Source organism: Crocodylus siamensis, chromosome 1 (assembly GCF_052110815.1).
Source record: "Crocodylus siamensis isolate JL-2025a chromosome 1, ASM5211081v1, whole genome shotgun sequence".
In the NCBI taxonomy this organism is placed as follows: domain Eukaryota; kingdom Metazoa; phylum Chordata; order Crocodylia; family Crocodylidae; genus Crocodylus; species Crocodylus siamensis.
The window spans coordinates 228,480,260-228,499,140 of record NC_143395.1 but is presented as its reverse complement, the minus strand read 5'-3'; the positions used below and the strand labels follow the sequence as shown (position 1 = coordinate 228,499,140).

Below are 18,881 nucleotides of genomic sequence, written 5' to 3'. Positions count from 1 at the left end.
GTTGGCCACTTATATCTGAATGTTTTAAAAGCTGGCTTTGACAACAGTCTCTGAAATCCCAGCAACTTTAGAGTTCCCCCTGCTTGGGCAGATTCAACATTTAAACTTTGCTGACTTTTGAAAATCTGTTTCAGTTCTGCAGGGACATTTTCTGGATCCTGTCCTCTGTTGCGTCAGACTAGTGACTTTTATGAAACCTACACCCTAACTTTCCAAATGGGAATAAATTTGACCTCTGGTTAAAATATATAAATTGCATAGATGTCCAAAATGTTGCCATAAAATTTTGGTTTAAATTGCATTTAAACAATTGTCAGAGCAGTGGAGAGGAGCCTTTATGTAAATAGTAGGTGGGCACCTTGTTTTTTAGAAATATGTTTGCATATTTTCAGGAAACTGGGATGTTTGGTCACTAGCTATACTCCTCCCAGCAAACCCAGGTTGTAGTTCTGATCTCCCAATCAGAACTTCAGTCACTTGTAACGTTTAATGTTGTGGCTTCTTTCTCCCTAGCACTTGGATCACAGCACAGTCTCAGGGTTAAACTGGATAACAGAACCTGGTGACCAGCAGTCTTCATCTCGGACAACTAAAATTGCCAGCAAACATTATTGTGGTTACGAGCATCAAATTTTGTCCAAAAGAGAACGAGCTGAAGAGGAATCCTTACTTGCTGCTATACAATGGCCAAAACCCCCTGAAGACAGAATCCCTTTTGTACGAAGTACTGATCCTGCCCACAGTGACTTCGTGATCTTAAATCATCAGGCACGTTTCAAGGTGGGTGATCAGCTAGAGGTGTTAGTCCGTATGAAAGATTTTCAAGGCAAACCAAAGAAGTATGGTGGTGACTATCTACAGGCAAGAATCCATTCTCCTATGCTGAAAGCTGGTGCAACAGGAAGGGTTGTAGATTACCAGAATGGTTTTTACAAAGTCTTTTTCATTTTGCTCTGGCCAGGGGAGGTCAAAGTGTCCGTGTCACTGGTCCACCCTAGCGAAGGGATCCAAGTCCTTCAACGCTTACGGGAAGAAAAGCCAGACAGAGTTTACTTTAAAAGTTTATTTAGATCTGGAAGGAATTCGGAAACAACTGTGTGCAATGTGTGTTTGCCCGGAGATCTTCCAGTGTGCAACTTTACTGATCTCTACACTGGTGAACCATGGTTCTGTTACAAGCCCAGAAAACTTCCCTGTGCCAGCAGAATCAGCCATGCCAAGGGGGGATATCAAAAGGGCCTTCTGACAGCAGCGGAGAATCTCTTCTTCCAAAAGTAAGTATGCTAGTAAATAGGTAACTTGGGGTGTGGACACAAGACACATTCACACTGCCATAAATGTGGAGCAGACGCACAAAATGTAGCTTTACACAACTGTATGTACTCTTACACTAGGCAAGTTACAGTAATGTGTGCATTACATATTCACATATTTGGTCACTTGCTCAATACAAACAGGCTATTGCAGTTGCAGCAAGGAAAAATTAGGTTAGATATCAGGAAAAAACTTTCTCACTAGGAGAGTAGTAAAGCATTGGAACAGGCTACCCAGAGAGGTGGCATCTCTATCAAGACCCAGCTAGGCAAGGCTTTGGCTGAGATGATGTCCTTGGGGATAATGCTGCTTTGAGCAGGAGGTTGGACTAGATGACCTCCTAAGGTCCCTTCTCACCCTAATTTTCTATGATTCTATTACTGGCTTTCTGGCCACTGGGGTGAAGTGCTGTAATATAGTGCCTACTACAAGCAGTGACCTCAGAAGAGCTGTCTTGTCTGTCCGCTCCAGGTACCTATGTAACATGTATTGCTGTATAAAATGATGTAAATGCATCATGTGTCCACAGTTTGCATGGGTGTTCTGTGTTGTTTTATTGAATAGTCCCTTTTTTAAATTTACAGCCATGTTATGTATCGAAGAGGGATCAGGCAACATGTCAGATATAATGTTGGTGAAAAGTGCTGGAATGACAGCCCTGGAGGCTGAAGTCATCCCTCTTTATCTGCAGAAGAAAGTCCTGCCCAAGCAGGTTTCAGTCTTCAACAATTTGGAAATAGATTAGGTCAGCCCCTGTGCTCTGAGTTTATCATCCGAGACAAACTACACCAACTTTTCTGGCAGGTGTGCCACAAATTAACCCCATCCCCTCCCCAGATGTCACTCTGATCCCCTTTCCCTTGAGCTGCTGCTTTGCTTTCTGCTTTATTCCCTGTGCTCCCTGCCTAATTTGCTATTTTGCTTTCTGCTTCTTGCCCTACCTGCCACCATGCTCTCTGTCCCCCTCAATTTGCTGTGTACTACATGCAGAGGCTTGTGACACCTGTGCTGCAATTTAGCCACCTTTGGAGTAGAACATCATGTATAATGGTGGTGGTGTTTTTTCTGATATTTATTTCTTGTTTTTGCAACTACACTAATAACCTCAGTGCTGCAGGTATATTTTGGCAAACAATAATCTTTCATAAATGTTCGGCATAACATGGTCTGTTTTTCATTGCCCTGGATGACCTTCAAATCCTAAATCTCACAGCAGTTCAATTATGAGGAAAAGAACTGGCAGTGGAAACTCTTCTTGAGTAACTAGTTTTCAAAGGGGAAGCAGTCCTTATCTGTTACATAAGGTGCCAAAATAAATTAACTTCAAAATCTTTGTGCATGTATGTGTGTGCGTATATGTGTGTCTGTGTGTTCTGGATTTCACTTTAATTCTGAGGTTTGGGGGTAGAAGACTGATAGGAAGACTGCTAGTATGCAGAATAGATGCCGGTGGGCCTCATTCTGTGTGGTACTGGTTTCCCTCCACTATATTGCATCAGTAGTTCTGTGCACTGCCATACCATTCAAAAAAGGTGCTGAAAGCAAGCATTTTGTAAGAGTGCTTGTATGGGTAATGCATCTATGCAGGCCTCAAATGAAGGAAGCCTGAAAGATGGTACTCTTTCTCATGTAGTTTAATTAGAATGCAATGTGTGTTTATACCTGAGAACAAGAAATCAATTCTCTTGGGTCTCATTCTTGACTAATTTCTATGTTTTAGATTACCTACCTGTAAAATTCTTGTATCCCTCCAGGTGTTCACTGCCTTGTTCATTTCATGTGATCTAAACCAGTGGTTCTCAACCTTTTTTGTACCAGGACCCACTTGTAAACATCAGTGGCCATTTTTGACAAAGTACGCCTCAGTCTAGACCTTTTGCCCCCTGTTTCTAGGCTTTAGCCCTCTCATGTGGGGCAGGGGGTAGAAATGGGGATGGTGGGGGAAGCAAGCAGCCCCTCGCAGACTGGAGTTTTTCCAGCCGGCAAGGAAGACCCATGCTTTCTCACATTTTTCTCCTTTAAAGGAGAATCCATTTTTAAAGTTCTTTTGCAACCCTTTCATATATTCCTGACACCTGCTTTTTGGGCCATGATCCACAGGTTGAGAAATGCTAATTTAAACAATCCGGTTGTTACCTCTTTTAACAGCATCCCCTCCTCCTGTCCCTTTCCCTTCTGCATGAAATTTTCTTTCTTCCATTTGAAGTAGTTCATGCCACTTTGAACCATTAAGCATCTCAGGTACTGCCCTACTCTACCTTTCCTCTACTTGTAATACCTGAATGATGCTTGTAAACAGTACTTACAAAAGAGAATTATGGCTTGTTTAAGTTTGTAAATTAATTTGAAATCTTCAGATGAAAGGGGTTATAGAAATGGTAAATAGTTCTTGGGGAGGGTTGGTGGAGGGAGAGGGGAGGAGGAAAACCAGGGAAGGGAAGTCCTTTAAAAAAAATCACTTAGCCTTTAAATCTTTTTTTTTACCATTGGTACATAGGATAAATTCCCCAGTATAGATTTTCAGAATAGATCAGAGGCTTCAAACTAGGGGGGGGCCGGGGAGGTGGATGCTTTTTTGTGACTTCCAAATTTGGAGCACTAAATGTATAGGGTTTGTATCACGTTGCTGAGCCGGTTAAATTCTCTAAGCACTAGACAGCTCCAAAGTCATTGCCATACACCTGCTGTTCCTCATGGCCTCCTTTTAAAGCAGTCGAGGAAGCATGCTCTTCTTTGAGGGATTGCATCACTTCTTTTTTGTATCAATTTGCAGATTTTGCTGGCATAAAAGAATATTCCTCGGAAAATCAGTCCTTGATTGCTTTCTTCTTCCTTGTGTATTTTTTATCCACTTTGATGCAAGGTGGTGTTCTGATTATAGATTATTCTGATAAGAGAACTGGAGGCCAACTTTTAGCATTGGAGATCAGCCTTTCCAGTCCAGTGGTGTGTGGGGCAGGTATAGCATATCCATGCTGTTGAACCCTACAGAATCTATGTGGTAGCTTCCCCTACACTCTCTTGTACAGGTTTCTGATTGCTAAATCTGATGCATCTCACTGAGTTTGCACCTGTAAAAATGAGTGTGAAAATTAAAATATGATGTCAAATTTTGGCTAATTAAGGTCACAATAGCACCCCCTGGGGAAGGAGGAATTAATACTGGAAAGAGGTCTTGAAGCTAAGGAACATTGTAGAAGTAAAAACAAAAAATCTTATTTTGTATTCAGTGTGTGCACAAATGAGTTAGGAGAAACTGAGGCTAAAAACTAGCATGGCATAGCAGTATTGTTACATTATATATCCTTTTTTTTAATTATTCTTCAAGTGATGTGAATATCAAAATGCCAGTATTCTCCAGCGGCCCGGATTCAGTGACTGTAAAGCCCCTAAGATTTACAGGTAAAGTAAGCTTTCAAGTTTTTTGTTTTGTAATTTATGGTTAAATCAATTGAAAGAAAAAATAATCATGAGTTAAAAATTAATATACACATAGCTTTGTCACAGCTATTGTCATAAAACATTTTCTTTAAAAGGTTGATGCATCAATTACCACTGTGTTGTCAGCACTTCTGTCACAAACTCTCTCTTAACAGTGTCACGCAGCAGTCTTTGGGTACTGCTGTAGTATATGCACATTATAATAACTGCCTTCCCAAATTAGACTAGCAGAACCAGTTTCACACTTTTCCCCATCATTCCTAAGAATTTTATCTCACAGGTTTCCTGAGCATGTAGTTAATGGTTTACCATGTGTAGGTTTTGTTTTTTTTTAAAAAAGGCACCAAAAAAACCCAACCCGCCCACACCAAAACAAAACCAAACCAAACCACAGTGTATAGGGGTGGTGGTTCTGAACTAGGATCCCATTGCAATATGCACTGAACAAACGCAAAGCAAAACGATAGTCCCCGCCCCAAGGAGCTTACAGTCTATAGTGTGTTCATGCTTACTTGTATACTCAATGCACATATACGTTTTATTCAGATGTTCCTCACTGAAAAGAAAAATGCAGAAAATGAAACAACACAGGAGTCTTGCTGCTTAACTAGTGGCTTTTCAAAGTTGCTTGAGGCCCAAGGGGATGTTTAAGGGATAATCTCTGTCTTGAAGAGCTTAGCCTAAACAGAAGGACATATTGTGGCTTTTTTCCTCCTAGGTCCTGCTAACAGAGGGGCTGGGACATTAAGACTTGCTGAAGTAGGTTTATAGTCCTCATTGGAAAAGTCTTCACTTAGAAGAGTGAGACAGTGGAGTAGGCTGCCTAGGGAAGCTGTAGAATCTGTTTTATGAGCTTTTCAAGAAGAGGTTGGACAAGTATTAGTCAGGGATGATCTAGGAGTAACTATGCTTGGAGTGCTCTATAAAGAGCAAGAGTTGAAAACTTGGGACCTTCCCCTCTGGTGTGTGCGCGCACACGCACGCACACACACACACACACACACACACACTCTCTCTCTCTCTCTCGTTCTCTCGCTCTCTCTGCTGTCTGTCTGTCTCATTACAAGAAAGCCCAGAAGCCCAAGGCCGACATCAGAGAGTACCATACTCGGCAGACAGAAAATGAAGTAGAGCCCCACAATGAGCTTATGAAAGAATATTAAAGCATCCGGAATAAGTTTAGGGAACGGATATACAAAGGGTGGTTTTGCCTCTCCAGTTAGAGCAGGGGTAGGTAACCCCCAGCACATGTGCCAGTGCTTGGCACATGTGTCTCAGGCTGGACAGTGGGGGAGCTGCAAGGGGCCTGATCCTTGTTATGGCAGTGAAGCCCTGGCCCTTCCCACTGTCTGCCTCAAGCTGCATGTGCACCCTGCTGCCAGCAGCGAGCCAGGCCGGGGCTTCATGGACCCTTGTGAAGCTGCTTGCAGCCTCCCTGCCACCTGCTTCTGGCTCTGGTGAGCGGCAGAGGCCTGCCCAGAGCGCAGGCTTGCTGTGGCAGGCAGCTGAGGGGATGCTCCACAGAACCCTGCTCTGGCTCGTTGTGGATGGCGGGTGCATGCGCGCCTAATGGCAAACAGTGGGGAGGGGGCCAGGGACTGCAGTGCCGCAATAAGGATCAGACCTCTTGTGGCTCCTCTGCCTTCCACCCCTGGCACGCCAGCATCTTACAAGTCATGGTTGTAGGTGTTTTTGGCACTTTGCCCAAAAATGTTACCGACCACTGAGTTAGAGGGTATGATATGTGTGTGGAGTCATGCTTTTTATCCCCTGGTTGCAGAGAAGAATGGAGTGTTTTGGTTTAATTGCTTCTGGGCCTTGCTGGTTGCCTCATGAGGCCAGGAAGGATTTTTTCCCCCCCTTAACTGGTGCTACAGGTGATGGGGTTATTTTTCCTGCCTCCCTCAGAAGTATTGGAGGTTGTCTGCAGCGAAAGCTGAGGATTTTAACTGGGATGTGTCAGTACTTTTACTGGGACTAAAACCCAGAAATTATTGGTTAGAGGGTCTTGACTGTCCCCTCAGGGTCAGACAAATCATCACATTTGGGACCAGGAAGGACATTTATCCCATGGTCAGATTGGTATGGACTGTTGGGATTTTTGCTTTTCTCTGTGGTGGGGAAATGGCCCTTTTCCTTGTATGTCTTTAGTGCATTTTAACAGTACTTGTAGCTGTGGGACACTGATAAGTACTCTTGGTGACTTTGGGCAATATGCCTTGTTCTGTGACAGGGTTGATTGTGTAGTTTTAGGAAAAGGTTAGACAAGGACTTATATGGGTTGGTTTGGATAGGGATGATCTTGCCTAGAGTAGGGGGTAAACTAGAGGTTCTTCCATAAGTTCTTTCCAGCGCTACTTTTCTATAACTCTAGTTGGCCAACAACATTTTTTCCTTCTTGTCTCTGAAACCTGCAGGTGACACTGCCGAGTTTTCCTTGATTTAGTCTTGAGAAGCTGAAGAATTTTAGGCCACATGCAGACATTCAGTTTCCCCTGGGAGAAACACTGCTTTCCCGGGAGAAGCCATGAGCATACAGATGTTCAGGATTTTTATCTCGGGGTAAAAATGGCTGCTCCAGGACAAAAATAATCACTCCCAAGGGAGTTTCTCAAGGGAGAGTGAACATCTCCACACATTCGTTAATAACAGACGCCATAGCACGGTCTTCCAGCATCCATGGGTGCTTTCCTCCCATCCCTCCTCCCTCCCTCCCAGGAAGACAGTGCATTGCTCGTTAGACTCTGCTGCTCCAGAAGAGAACGCACAGGCTGACTGATCAGTCTGTGTCAGCCAATCAGGGCTGCCCTGTGCACTTCTGCCGTCTGTCTCCAGGGTAGACTTGGGAGTCTGCAGAGCAAGATGTGTGCACTAGGGCCCCCTGGCTGCACAGTGTCAGCACTGCAGGCTCTGCTTTTCAGGGTTCAGCATTCAAATGTATATACAGACATCTCCAAGTAAGTGTTTCTACTAAGAGAGCAAACCTGGGAGAATTTTTCCACTGAAACGTGTGTAGATGGCTTCAGTTACAGTTATTATGTCCAAGTCCTGTGTAAGTGGCATGATAACTATTGATGATCAAAGACCATGTAGTATTGCCTTAGAATTAATGGCTAGTTCGGAAGGGCTGACAGCAGAAGCTCAGCATTTCTCTCCATTAACTCCATAGGGATGGCCACAATCTGGATCATGTGTATGTGGGTCCTTTATGGAAGATGCATTTGGTTTCTTTGCTTCTGCATTTATGTGGGTGTAGAGGGCTCTTCTGTTCTACAGGGATAAGTGCAAGAGCAATGCACTCTTAAAAATTGGTTTAAAGATTTTTATTTTCTCAAGGGCTCTGTTATAACATATTTATTTGCAATTTATTGGGTGGGGGTTAAAGTTTTGTTTTATTTTTGTTTTATTTCCTAGATTTTAGTAATTTAAAGCGGGATTCTGTTCTGTCACACCAGTATAAATATGAAGGTAATGACTTCTTATTCCAGATTATAACTGTTGTAAAATTGGAAGACCAGCTTTTCTGAACTGCAAGGCATCCAAAATACTTAACTGCTGAATAAAAAAGAATATTAAGATTATAAATCACCATCTTAAAAACTAGGAGATAACAGAATGAAGCATGTCCATTGGGTGTTTACAGTATGAAACAAACTTGATCATATTATTATTGCATGCTGCTTTTTCACACACCTCTTGCTCATTCAGTACACAGAAAGCATGGTGCTCACTGAGTGAGCACATAATAAGCATTTAGTTTTATCTTCTGGGCTCAGTGTCTGATTTAATGCCTGGCAAAATCCGCATCAGAAGTTTAAAATTATTACTTTTTTTCCAGCAGGGCTGTCCAACTGGTGGTCTGTGGGAAACATGCACCTTGTGAGGATTTAAATTGTGGCCCCTGGGCTCCTGCCCAACAACCTCACCGCATTGCTTTGGCTGCAGCAGCAGCTGAAATCTCCAAGCTCCCCCTCTCTCTTTTGGCTGCTCCATCCTGTCCCTGTGCCAGGGGATAGGGCAGTGTGGGGAGCTGAGAGTGAGCCTGGGGCATGTGGTATGTTGAAGAGTTGGCGGGGGGTGGTCATGAGCACACAGTATAGTGTTGGTGGGTCGTAGGCCTGCAATACCCCCGGTCTGTGTCTGGGGGCAGGGGGTGATAGCAGGTCTGCCAGTGCACCAGTGTGGAGGGAGACCCCGGGGTGTCTGGTGCAAAGGGGGACCATAGCTTGCCTTGGTGTAGCCCATGGGGTATGCAGTCCCTGTTGGTGCAGCCCATGTGGTGTGGTGCAGACTGTGAAGCATGCAGCCCCCGACCTCTTAGAAGTTTAATAATTGTCCTGTGGTATTACACAGCATCTGAGTTATTCATGATAATTTATGTTTACAACATTTCAGTAAGGCAAAGGGATATAAAGAGATTAATATTAAAAGTGCCCGCTAATTTTGGGTGCCTAACTTAAGATAAGTAAGAGGGGGGTAAGCAGCCCCTGGCATGCATACCAATGTGTGGCACATGAAGGCATTTTGCTTGACGCACATGGTTTGGGACAGATGGCAGGGCAGTGGCTGGGGCTGTGCTGCTACAACAAGGATCAGGCCCGCCCCTAGCACGCTAACATCTTACAAGTCAAGGTTGCAGCTGTTTTTGGCATTCTGCCGCAAAACATTGCCAACCCTGGCCTAGGACATGATTTTTCAGAGTGCTTAAAATCAATGGGGACTGTGGTTTGCATATATGAAGTACTCTGTGATGTTGCCTGCAGTGTTGATTGTTTAGTTTTTTTTGCAAAGCACACCACATGGTGTAAAGATGGGTGTGAAATAGGGGACCTGTGGAAAAAATTGCATTTGGCCATGTCATTAAAGTCCTGTTGTAATCCATGTAATCACTCAAGCCACTGTTGTATGGGGCTACCCTAACTCTGGTATTTCCTAATTTCTTAGTACGGTGTTTTCATCCTCACGTCTTGAATGTAACTGTGCATGCACATGTGTGTACACACAAATCTTAGTTTTCAAAAAGCAAACTGAAAAATAAATTCCCTCATGTAGCATCATATCAAGGTAAATTGAGAAATTGATGGCCGTTGTAGGTTGTTATCCTTCATATGGACCAGCCACTTCAGGGGAATGAGGCTCACACTTATCTTTGCATCTCAGAGAGATTTTTTGACAGTATAGGAATGGGGAGACTAAGGAATCCTGAATTCCAGTCTGGACTTTGAGGGGGCACAGGCCTTTCTGGCCCTCCTGCTCCTCACTTTCCCAAGGCCTAGACACTTCTTTTTTTCTGTTCTCCTGAGAGTATCCCCATTCAAATCTTTGCCAAACCAGTTCCTTGTGCCCCAGGTCTCCACCCCAGATTTTTTGTCCAAATTTGAAGCCCTTCAGTTCTGATTTGTCCTCTCTGCATACAAGTCAGGGTGCCTGGGAGCCAGCAGGAACAACACTGAAGGCACAAGGAAGTCAAGTTGCTGGCTTTTAGTCCTGATACCTGGACCCACAGCAACCTATAGCAGCAAGAAGGACTGATTGCAGGGAAAATCCTCCCCAGCTCTTTGTGGCCCAAGGCTGGAGCATGCTCAGTGAGGATGGAATCTTGGAAGAAGTTAGCCAGCAAACTTGAACAAGTTTCCATTGAGTTTGTGCAGACTAAGATTTTATCGAGGCCTGTTACGTGGCTAGTTTTGGGCCTGATTTTCATGGTAATGGCAAAAGGCATATTCGTGACAGTTAATCTCCAGATGCCCAGTTTCAAGCCTTCATTCCATAGCATGGTGGCATCAGGACTTCTCTAAGTAATGTTTGTAAGCCATTTTTATAACATGGATAAAACAGTGTAAATTTTCCTAAAAGTCATTTTTGCTGCAGCTTTCTAATAATTAAAAAAAAAGAAAAAAGAAAAAAAAAAGAATCATCTTCAGGCAAACATCGTATGTGGAACACTTCAGTCTGAATTATTTAAATCAGGCAAAGTTGTAAGCAACCGGAATCAGGATCTTTGAATGGGAAGTCTAGTTAAATAACTTTAACTATTAGTAGCTTGACATCTCCTATTATTAGTTTTGTTCATATTACATGATAATGTTATAGGTTGGGTGTTAATCTCTGTCCTCGGTCATGCTGCTTTGTTTTAAGGTGTGGGGCAATGTTTTTTGGACAAAAGTTATGGAGACTGTTTTCTATAGTAGCTTATTAACCTTGAGGAATTGTTCTCTTCCAGAATCAGGCAATCTGGGGAGACAAGTTCCAAATGTTTTCCCTTCCGGTTACTATTATGAAGATCAGTGGAGGCCAAGAACACAGTGGATTCATCACTTCAACAATTCTGTTGATGTTACCAAATGTTTACAAGGAAAAGTTATCTACTTGTTTGGAGATTCTACAATAAGGCAGTGGTTTGAGTATCTGACAGCATTTGTTCCAGGTTATTATTTGTTTATTTTTCTCTTGGTGCTTGCTGGAAAGGATTAGAGCAGTGGATGGCAACCTTTTCAGGCTGTGGGCCAAAATGATCCAGCTTGGGTCAGAGGTGGTAGGGGACAAGCATTAGGACCCAGCAGCTGTTGCCACCACTGCTTCTCTGTGCTGTGGTGCAGATGCCAGTCATCCCCGTTTCTTCCTGTTGCAGCATGGGAGAGCGCACATTATCAAAGCCCCACATTTGTGGACCAGTTTCAGTAGCTGTGTGGGCCTGATCTGGCCTGTGGACCATAAGCTGTAAAAACTTTCTAATTCAGCAGTTGACATCTTCCACATCTACCTACATGTTCAGCTGGTCTTTGCATACCCTACTGTCAAACTCCTGGGGAGGTGGGGAAACCTTAGAGGAGGATGGACAGCAAAAGGATTTCAAATAAATATTTAGCAAGGTGGCAGTCAACATAATTCTTTAGTAAAGATGGGACATGCATAAGGATACACTGTAGGATCCTACTGAACTGATATAGATTAGTATACCATCAAATTGGTACTAGAGAATGGCTTCTGCCTATTTTAAATCAAGACTGTTCATGTTACAGACCTGAAGAAGGACACTTTGTGGCCAAAAACTTGTCTAATGTCTCTTCCAATGATACAGTTGGTCCAGTAAAAGATATTGCCAAAAAACCTTCCTGCTTGTAATTTTTTTCTGGGCCATCACTACATCAACGCTTTAACCCTGTTTAACCCTTTGAGATAAGTGGTTAAGTTAAAGTTTGACCACCAGGGGGCATGCTGTAACTTCTTTTGGGCATCATAGTGCCTGTAATATTTCAGCGGTATAATTTTACTTTTTTTTTTATGGGGTGTTCTTGGACTCATTCTCCCATTTTGACCTTTCCTATTGGATAATAACATTCAGGTGTCAGTAACTGAATTTTCCATCACATCTTTATAAAGCTATTCAAATGTATTTGTGGAAACCATAAATACATGGGGGGGGTGTCAGTCCAAGTAATGGCTCCTCCTCCTTTTTTCCTCAGCTAAATATTATTGATAAAATTTTAAACTTGTTTACTTAAACTCTAAATTGAGTTTTAAGGTTGCCAAAGATGATGGTGGGAGGGAAAGGAGGGATAGGATAGTTTATTGTTGCTTCTGAACTTAGAGGAGTGTTATAATGGAGAAAATATACTTGCACAGCCGCTCTTTTGCAAGAAGGTATGTGGGGTGGGGGAAACAGTTAATCTGAAATTAATAAAAGATGGTGAGGTTTTTTTATTGGTTGGCATTTCAGTAAAGCTGTTTTAGCGTTCCAGTAGTGAGCAACTGAAGTTCAGATGTATCATATGCATCTCTTGTAGTGTTAAGATGCTTTGGGCCAGATGCTATTCCACCTGTTAGGCATCTAAGTGGATTTAGCCACCTAAATATGGTAAATTAGGATTGACTGTAAGGCCCTGAAAATTTTCTAATGCAGCAGTTAAAGGAGTCCTTCTCTTGCTTGCTGCTTTTTGTGAGTTAGTATTGAGGCTGAGATGATGGTATGTTACCAAAATAGACAAGTTAGTGTTTTTTCAGGGATTGAACAAGGTAGAAAAGGGAGCACACTTTGTACCTAAGTCCACTTAGGGACCTAACTGGTAGAATAAGATCTCACCCTTGTATACTAAACATTTTTTCTCTGTTTGGACTGTAAGTGGTCCAAATGCTGTTTTGGAGATGGTAGAAGATGGCAGATGAGGAAACAAATATTTGTTCTTTTACATTTTAGATCTAGTGGAATTTAATCTTGGGAGCCCTAAAAACGTGGGTCCTTTTATGTCTGTGGACCTGAAGCACAGCGTCCTGCTGAAGTTCCGTTGTCACGGACCACCCATTCGCTTTACGACAGTCTTCACCAGTGAGCTACGCTACATTGCCAATGAGCTAAATGGCATTGTAGGGGGTAGAAACACTGTGATAGCCATGACAATATGGTCGCACTTCAGCACCTTTCCTCTGGAGGTGTATATCCGGAGACTGAGGAACATTCGGAGGTCAATTGTGCGACTGCTCGATCGCAGCCCCAAAACAGTGGTGGTCATCCGAACGGCTAATGTCCAGGAGCTTGGGCCAGAAGTGAGCCTGTTCAACAGTGACTGGTATTCTTTTCAGCTTGACACAATCATGAGGAAAATGTTCTCAGGAATTGCTGTGTTCTTTGTGGATGCTTGGGAGATGTCACTGGCTCATTACCTGCCACATAATTTGCATCCAGAAGACGTCATTGTTAAGAATCAAATAGATGCTTTCCTATCCTTTGTTTGTCCTCTAGAAACTTAGCACAATTGGTGAAAAGGAGTTCATAGGCAAACTTTTGCTGTAGTGAAACTAAGTTGCTCTTTGTTAGAGGTATAAAATAAAACCAAGAATGATGTGGACAAACTTTACAGTTACTGCAGTTGCAAGGGAGGTCAGTTGTTTGGCTTTTTAAGTTTTGACAGCTGTAAGGAGTGGCAGTAAAAGGAAGTAGACTAATTCAGGCTTATTTATATCTTCCTGTACAGTTGCTTTCTCTTGACCTTGTAAATTATCTCAGATAACTAGGGAGCTCCTAAAGTTAAAGCAAGGCTCAGAAGGAAGGCTCTTTAAATTAGTAGCTTTACTGACAGTCTGTACTGCATGAGCATTCACACAGCATTGATAGTGTTCCCAAAGTCCAATCCTACCTCAGTGGGAAGGATTATTTAGGAGCAGTCTCTTTTGTTATTCCAGAGTTGGAGCCAGTATGTAGAAAGGACATTCCCAGACTCCTACAATCAAAAGAAATGAACATATGAACAATTTACCACAAGTTTAAACTGGGGCCAGGGTATTTCTGAGTGTCATTTTTTCAGAAGAACTGCCTTTTTGAGTGTGTGCTCTTACCCTGCAATAAATGGAAGGAAAACTACAGGAGTTTAGCTCTCAGTAGAAGAGAACACACCTACTGTTCTTTAATTTTTCCATTTACCACAGGTAAAGCGTGTGGTCACAGGGAGCTACCATGACACAGCTGATGCATGCTAAAACCCTGTCTATTGTTTTCCCCTGGTAAACTGTTCATATGCCCACACCCAGAAAAGCACAGCATGAAAGCACAATATGGTTGTTCTAAAATCCTAGTCTGGAGTCTGAAAGGGATATCCTAAAACTACTGCATCAGTCAAGAAAGCACAATCTAAAAATCTGGAATTGTCAGAATATTTTTGACAGTGATATAGCACACTAATCAGCCATCAGTGGTGTTTATAGAATGGCTGCTAAATCATTTGAATAGCCAGCACTAGCTTTATTTTCAGACTGCTATGTATATATTAAGCTTTGATATGCTGTTGTCTCATCAACTGGTGGATCTGAAATGGGAAAGATGGACAATGATGATGCTATCTTTGGTAGCTCCTGCACCTGAAAAAAAGCAAATTGCAGAAACTAGTATTTATCACTTTAAATATTTCCTTTAAAAAATGTGTTCCCCCTCATCCTCCCCTGTCAGGTGAGCCTGTTTTTGTTTTGTTGTTGCATGACTGGGCTCCTGTTAAGGATTAAATTTAGTTTTGAGGTATACACCAAGTAGGACATACTGTACAAACAGGATTAGGGAGTGGATGGAATGTTAAATCCATCTCTCAACAGCGTTATTGTAAGTTCATGCTCTGACTGGTTTGATTGATCTTCTGGTTCATTTGCTTTTAGACTTGGCAGTCGTTGCCCCATTTTTTCAACAGATTTGTTTCTGCATAATCTAGCAGCTTTCTAGAGTACAACCTTCCACTAGTGCAAACTATTTCTGTGTTTTGGACAGCTTATGCAGTCCAGTATTGGCAAGGTCTGTCTGCATGTTGCACGGAACTGACTGCCTGAATTTTTTTTTGTCTACTTACAATTGTGTTTCTCCATATTGGAGGTCTGGACTTTGCTGCTGGAGCTTGAACAGGATTTATGCCATCAGTAAGAGTATAGGCTTGTTTTTTGTTTTTAATAAAAGTTTTAATTGAAAGGCATTTAAAAATAAATTGAAATGTGTAAGATCTAAAATTACAAGCACACAACTTGTGGACTTACAAACAAAACAATTCAAAACAAGTTAAAAATGATTGGAAGCAAATGATATTGCGAGATGACTGCATTGCCCCCAAGGTGCATACAAGCACCTTAAGGCAAAATTTGGTTCTTACTTTCCAGGATAAGCATTCAGGGGTTGATGTTTCCCTTGGCTCTTCTGACTACCTTCTTTGCCCCTTAAAGCAGTGTCTGAAATGGTGGTGCTTTCTCTGTTTGGAGGTGTTAGTGGAACTACTAACTGCGGATGAACAAGCCTGTGTCAATTCACGTCTGAAGGTAATTCACTTTTCTATCAGCCTGTTCATGAAACAAATGAATAAAAGCCCACTGAGCTTGGCCATGTAGCTTTTAGAGGAGGCAGAGCCTTTAACCTTATGCTGAAATACTGTTGGAAAGGTTCACAATCCAGAAACAAGCACCGGGAGTTAGAAGCAAACTTTTAACTTGTGGATTAAAGTTCTGTTCTCCTTGTTCACCCCTATCATATGTTCACTTAAAATGTTTTCAGGTCGTGGGTGAATGTGTTGCCGGTCAGCACAGTCCTTCTGTTTCTTGCTGCCTGTGGTTCTTTTTGGTACTAATTTTGTCATCTTCAGCAGCATCTTGTAGAGCAGGGGTGGGAAAAATGCAGCCTGCCAGGCCATTTTATCCAGCCTTCGGGGCCCCTAAAAAATTTAGAAAATATTTATCTGCCCCTAGCTGCTTATCATGTGGCCTTCAATGGCTTGCCAAAACTCAGTAAGCGACCCTCCACCCAAAATAATTGCGCACCTCTGTTGTAGAGGTTTAGAGTTGGCAGGGAAGAAAAGGAATATCAATCTGATTTGGCTTCTTGCTACATTTAATCCTGGATGTCAGAGTCAACAAAGGTGTTGGAGTTAGGGGTAGGGGAGCTGGAAGTATTCTGGGCCATAATCCTCTGGATTACCCGATGCACAGTCCCCCATCAGCTGTTGCCATTGTAGCCAGGCCAGGCTCACTGATATAGTTGATTATCCAACCATTGTCGCACTGTGACTCTCTTCTGCAGGGATCCAAAAAATACTTGAAACTTGATGCTGCTTGAAGCAGCATCCACATTTCATCCCTTTTTTACTGTGGCTCTTCTGCAGCTGTCAGAGATCTGGGTGGGTTGGGGGTGAGGGTGAATGTGTGTGAGAGAGAGGGATCCTGGTGTTTTGTTCCCTTTTTTTCTTTATGGTTGACAGGCTACATGGACCCTATTGTGAAAAAGGAGAAGGAACTACTTGGAAAGGAAGCATCCTACCTTGCCATCTTTCCCTTGTGCTGTCTTTTTGCTGTCTCTCTCCACTTATCACTGTGCATCAGCTGAAAACACACAGATCCAAGTGGCAGGCTCCTATCAGTATGTTGGCAACATGCCCTGAAATGAGTCCTATGCACTGATTTATTATAGTTGTTCCTCATTGATAGTAGGGCTGTGCAAAGCTTTGGGTGCCGACTTCATTCAGAGGACATTCAGCCTGATTCAGTGGCTGAATCTCTGAATCTGAATCGAATCAGAAGACCAGTAAAAAGGTTTGAATCTATTTGAAGCTTTCCAAATCAATTCGGAAAAGATTTGGGCAGTCCCTGCTTACTGCCACAGGGAGCTGGACCTGGACTCTGTGCTTTTAAGTAGGGGTTGAAGGCACTGGAGGAGGGGAGAGTGGACCATGGAGGGACCCCTGCTAGGCTCCATCACCTGACTGGTCCCCCCATGGCTGCCCTGCCCAGCCCCAGCTCCCTGTTCTTTTGGGGGGGGGGAAAAAAAAAGAGCCTTGTACTCACTGGCCGCTGCCAGCGGGGTGGGGGAAGGCGATCCCCACTGCCCTGCACTGTGTGGGGGGCTCTGCGACAAGCCCCCATCCCTGCCTGCTCTCTCAGCCCTGTCAATAGCTGCCCTGCCCAGCCCCAGCTCCTGATTCTTAAAAAAAAAAGCCCTGAACTCACTGGATGCTGCAACGGCTGTCAGAGCTTCTGAGGACTTGTGGCAGAGCCCCTCAATGCAGCATGGAGTAAGTGGGGAACCCCCCCCCCCCGCCAACCTAGCAGCAGCTAGTGAGTGCTGGGCTTTTTATTTATTTATTTTTTTAAAGAGCCAGGATGTTGGGACCGGGTGGGGCAGCCATTGACAGGACTGGGAGAGTGGGTGGGGGATGGGGGCTGTTTCATTCAAAGATTCGGCTGATTTGTGGTGGCTGAATCTCCGAATCAGATTTGGCCAAATTTCTGCGATTGGGACAGTGATTTCTGCTTTTGGGACAGTGGTTCGAATCATCAAATCAAATCACTGTTCTCTGAATCCAAAGCAAATGCTAGCCACTTTGAACAGGCCTAATTGATAAGTCTCAAAGCACTTGAACAACCTTATTTTGCAGACGTGACTTACTCAAGGTCAGCTGGTACTATAATGACAGAGTCAGGGACAGAACCAAGTGTCATAAGTCCTGGTCCTGTGTTGTGTTGTCTTGGCCACCTGCTTTCTGTTGTGCTCCGATTTTGTATGGGACCCCAAATGGCAGGTTGAATTCACTTTGCTGCCAGCACTGGATTTAAGGCAGCATGAGAAGTGAGTAAGCCATGGTGCTGGTGCTGTGATAAGCCAGTCTGGCAGAAGCTGTACATGTTGTGCCTCTGACCTATAGGGTTTAATGTTTTTATTCATGGTTGTGCAGCACATGCCTGTGTTTAATCATGTTTCTTTATGCAGCCGGCTAAGAGCATGGACCCTGCAGCTTAACTTGTGCCTCTGGCTGGCCTGGTTCTTTTCCTCACAGCTGGTTTGCTCATGCTTATGGCTGAGTGCAAAAGTACTAGCTGCATAGTAAAGTGTTGGGAGGCCACTGAAAGTTTTTGGGTAGTAAGGTGCCTGACAAGTTAAAGGAAACTTTATTTTGAGAGAAATTGTGCAAAATGAGATTGAATTGCAGCAGGATTGATGCTATGTTAGCAGTTTCAAGGAGGGTCAGATTGTGGGGGGAGAAAGATGGGGCAAGGAATGAAAGAACTGCCAGAAGGTATATTTCTGGTTTTTCCTTTTAAATTAGTTTCAGTTATGCCTATGGATAATATTATTTAGGGCATGGACTTCTGAAATAGTAAAATTGTGACAACTTTTTGGTTAAGCACTAATATTTATTGTTTTGGGGAAGGGAAAAGGGTAGAGTAAAAAGTAAAACTATTAGTGCTAAAAATGTTGAAAAACCAAGGACACTCCACTTCTAAATATCAGCCTCAAATGTAATTGTAACCTTGTTTTTATCTTGCCTGCTGTGTATGTATTATAGTAATCTCTAAAGACATAACCACCAGCAATAAAATAAAATATTTTTAAAGCAATGACTTTATGGTTTCTGTTCCTAAGGTAAACAATGTTTTAAAGTCTTGTAAATGGATTTGAATAACCAACCACCCACTAACTACTACCTTGGTTACACTTCAGATATAGGCCACAGGCTCCACAGAAAAAAAGGATCAGGTCCCTCACTGCTGCTGCCTTCAGCAGGCACCTGCTAAAGGCAGAAGTGGGAAGAGGCCTGAACCTTTTTTTTAATCTGTGGAGTCTGCCCCCCTTCATGCAGCTGGGCTGTGAGTTGCTGGTGGGCCAAGCAGCC

At 43.1% G+C, this 18,881-nt stretch overlaps 1 protein-coding gene across 5 annotated transcripts in view; it reads left to right on the top strand.

Annotated features, from left to right (window-relative positions):
* Positions 1-18,606, top strand: part of NXPE3 (neurexophilin and PC-esterase domain family member 3) — a 36,918-nt gene extending 18,312 nt beyond the window's left edge. For 3 of the 5 annotated variants that reach the window (XM_090058330.1, XM_090058353.1, XM_090058338.1), the window contains exons 6-10: positions 514-1,274; positions 4,643-4,716; positions 8,170-8,223; positions 10,979-11,182; positions 12,953-18,606. In XM_090058330.1, coding sequence (XP_089914456.1) covers positions 514-1,274; positions 4,643-4,716; positions 8,170-8,223; positions 10,979-11,182; positions 12,953-13,503 — 1,644 coding nt within the window. In that variant the 3' untranslated portion in view covers positions 13,504-18,606. The remainder of the gene's footprint in view (positions 1-513; positions 1,275-4,642; positions 4,717-8,169; positions 8,224-10,978; positions 11,183-12,952) is intronic. The other 2 variants (XR_016443627.1, XM_090058360.1) reach the window with 2 other exon arrangements.
* Positions 18,607-18,881: the final 275 nt, after the last annotated feature.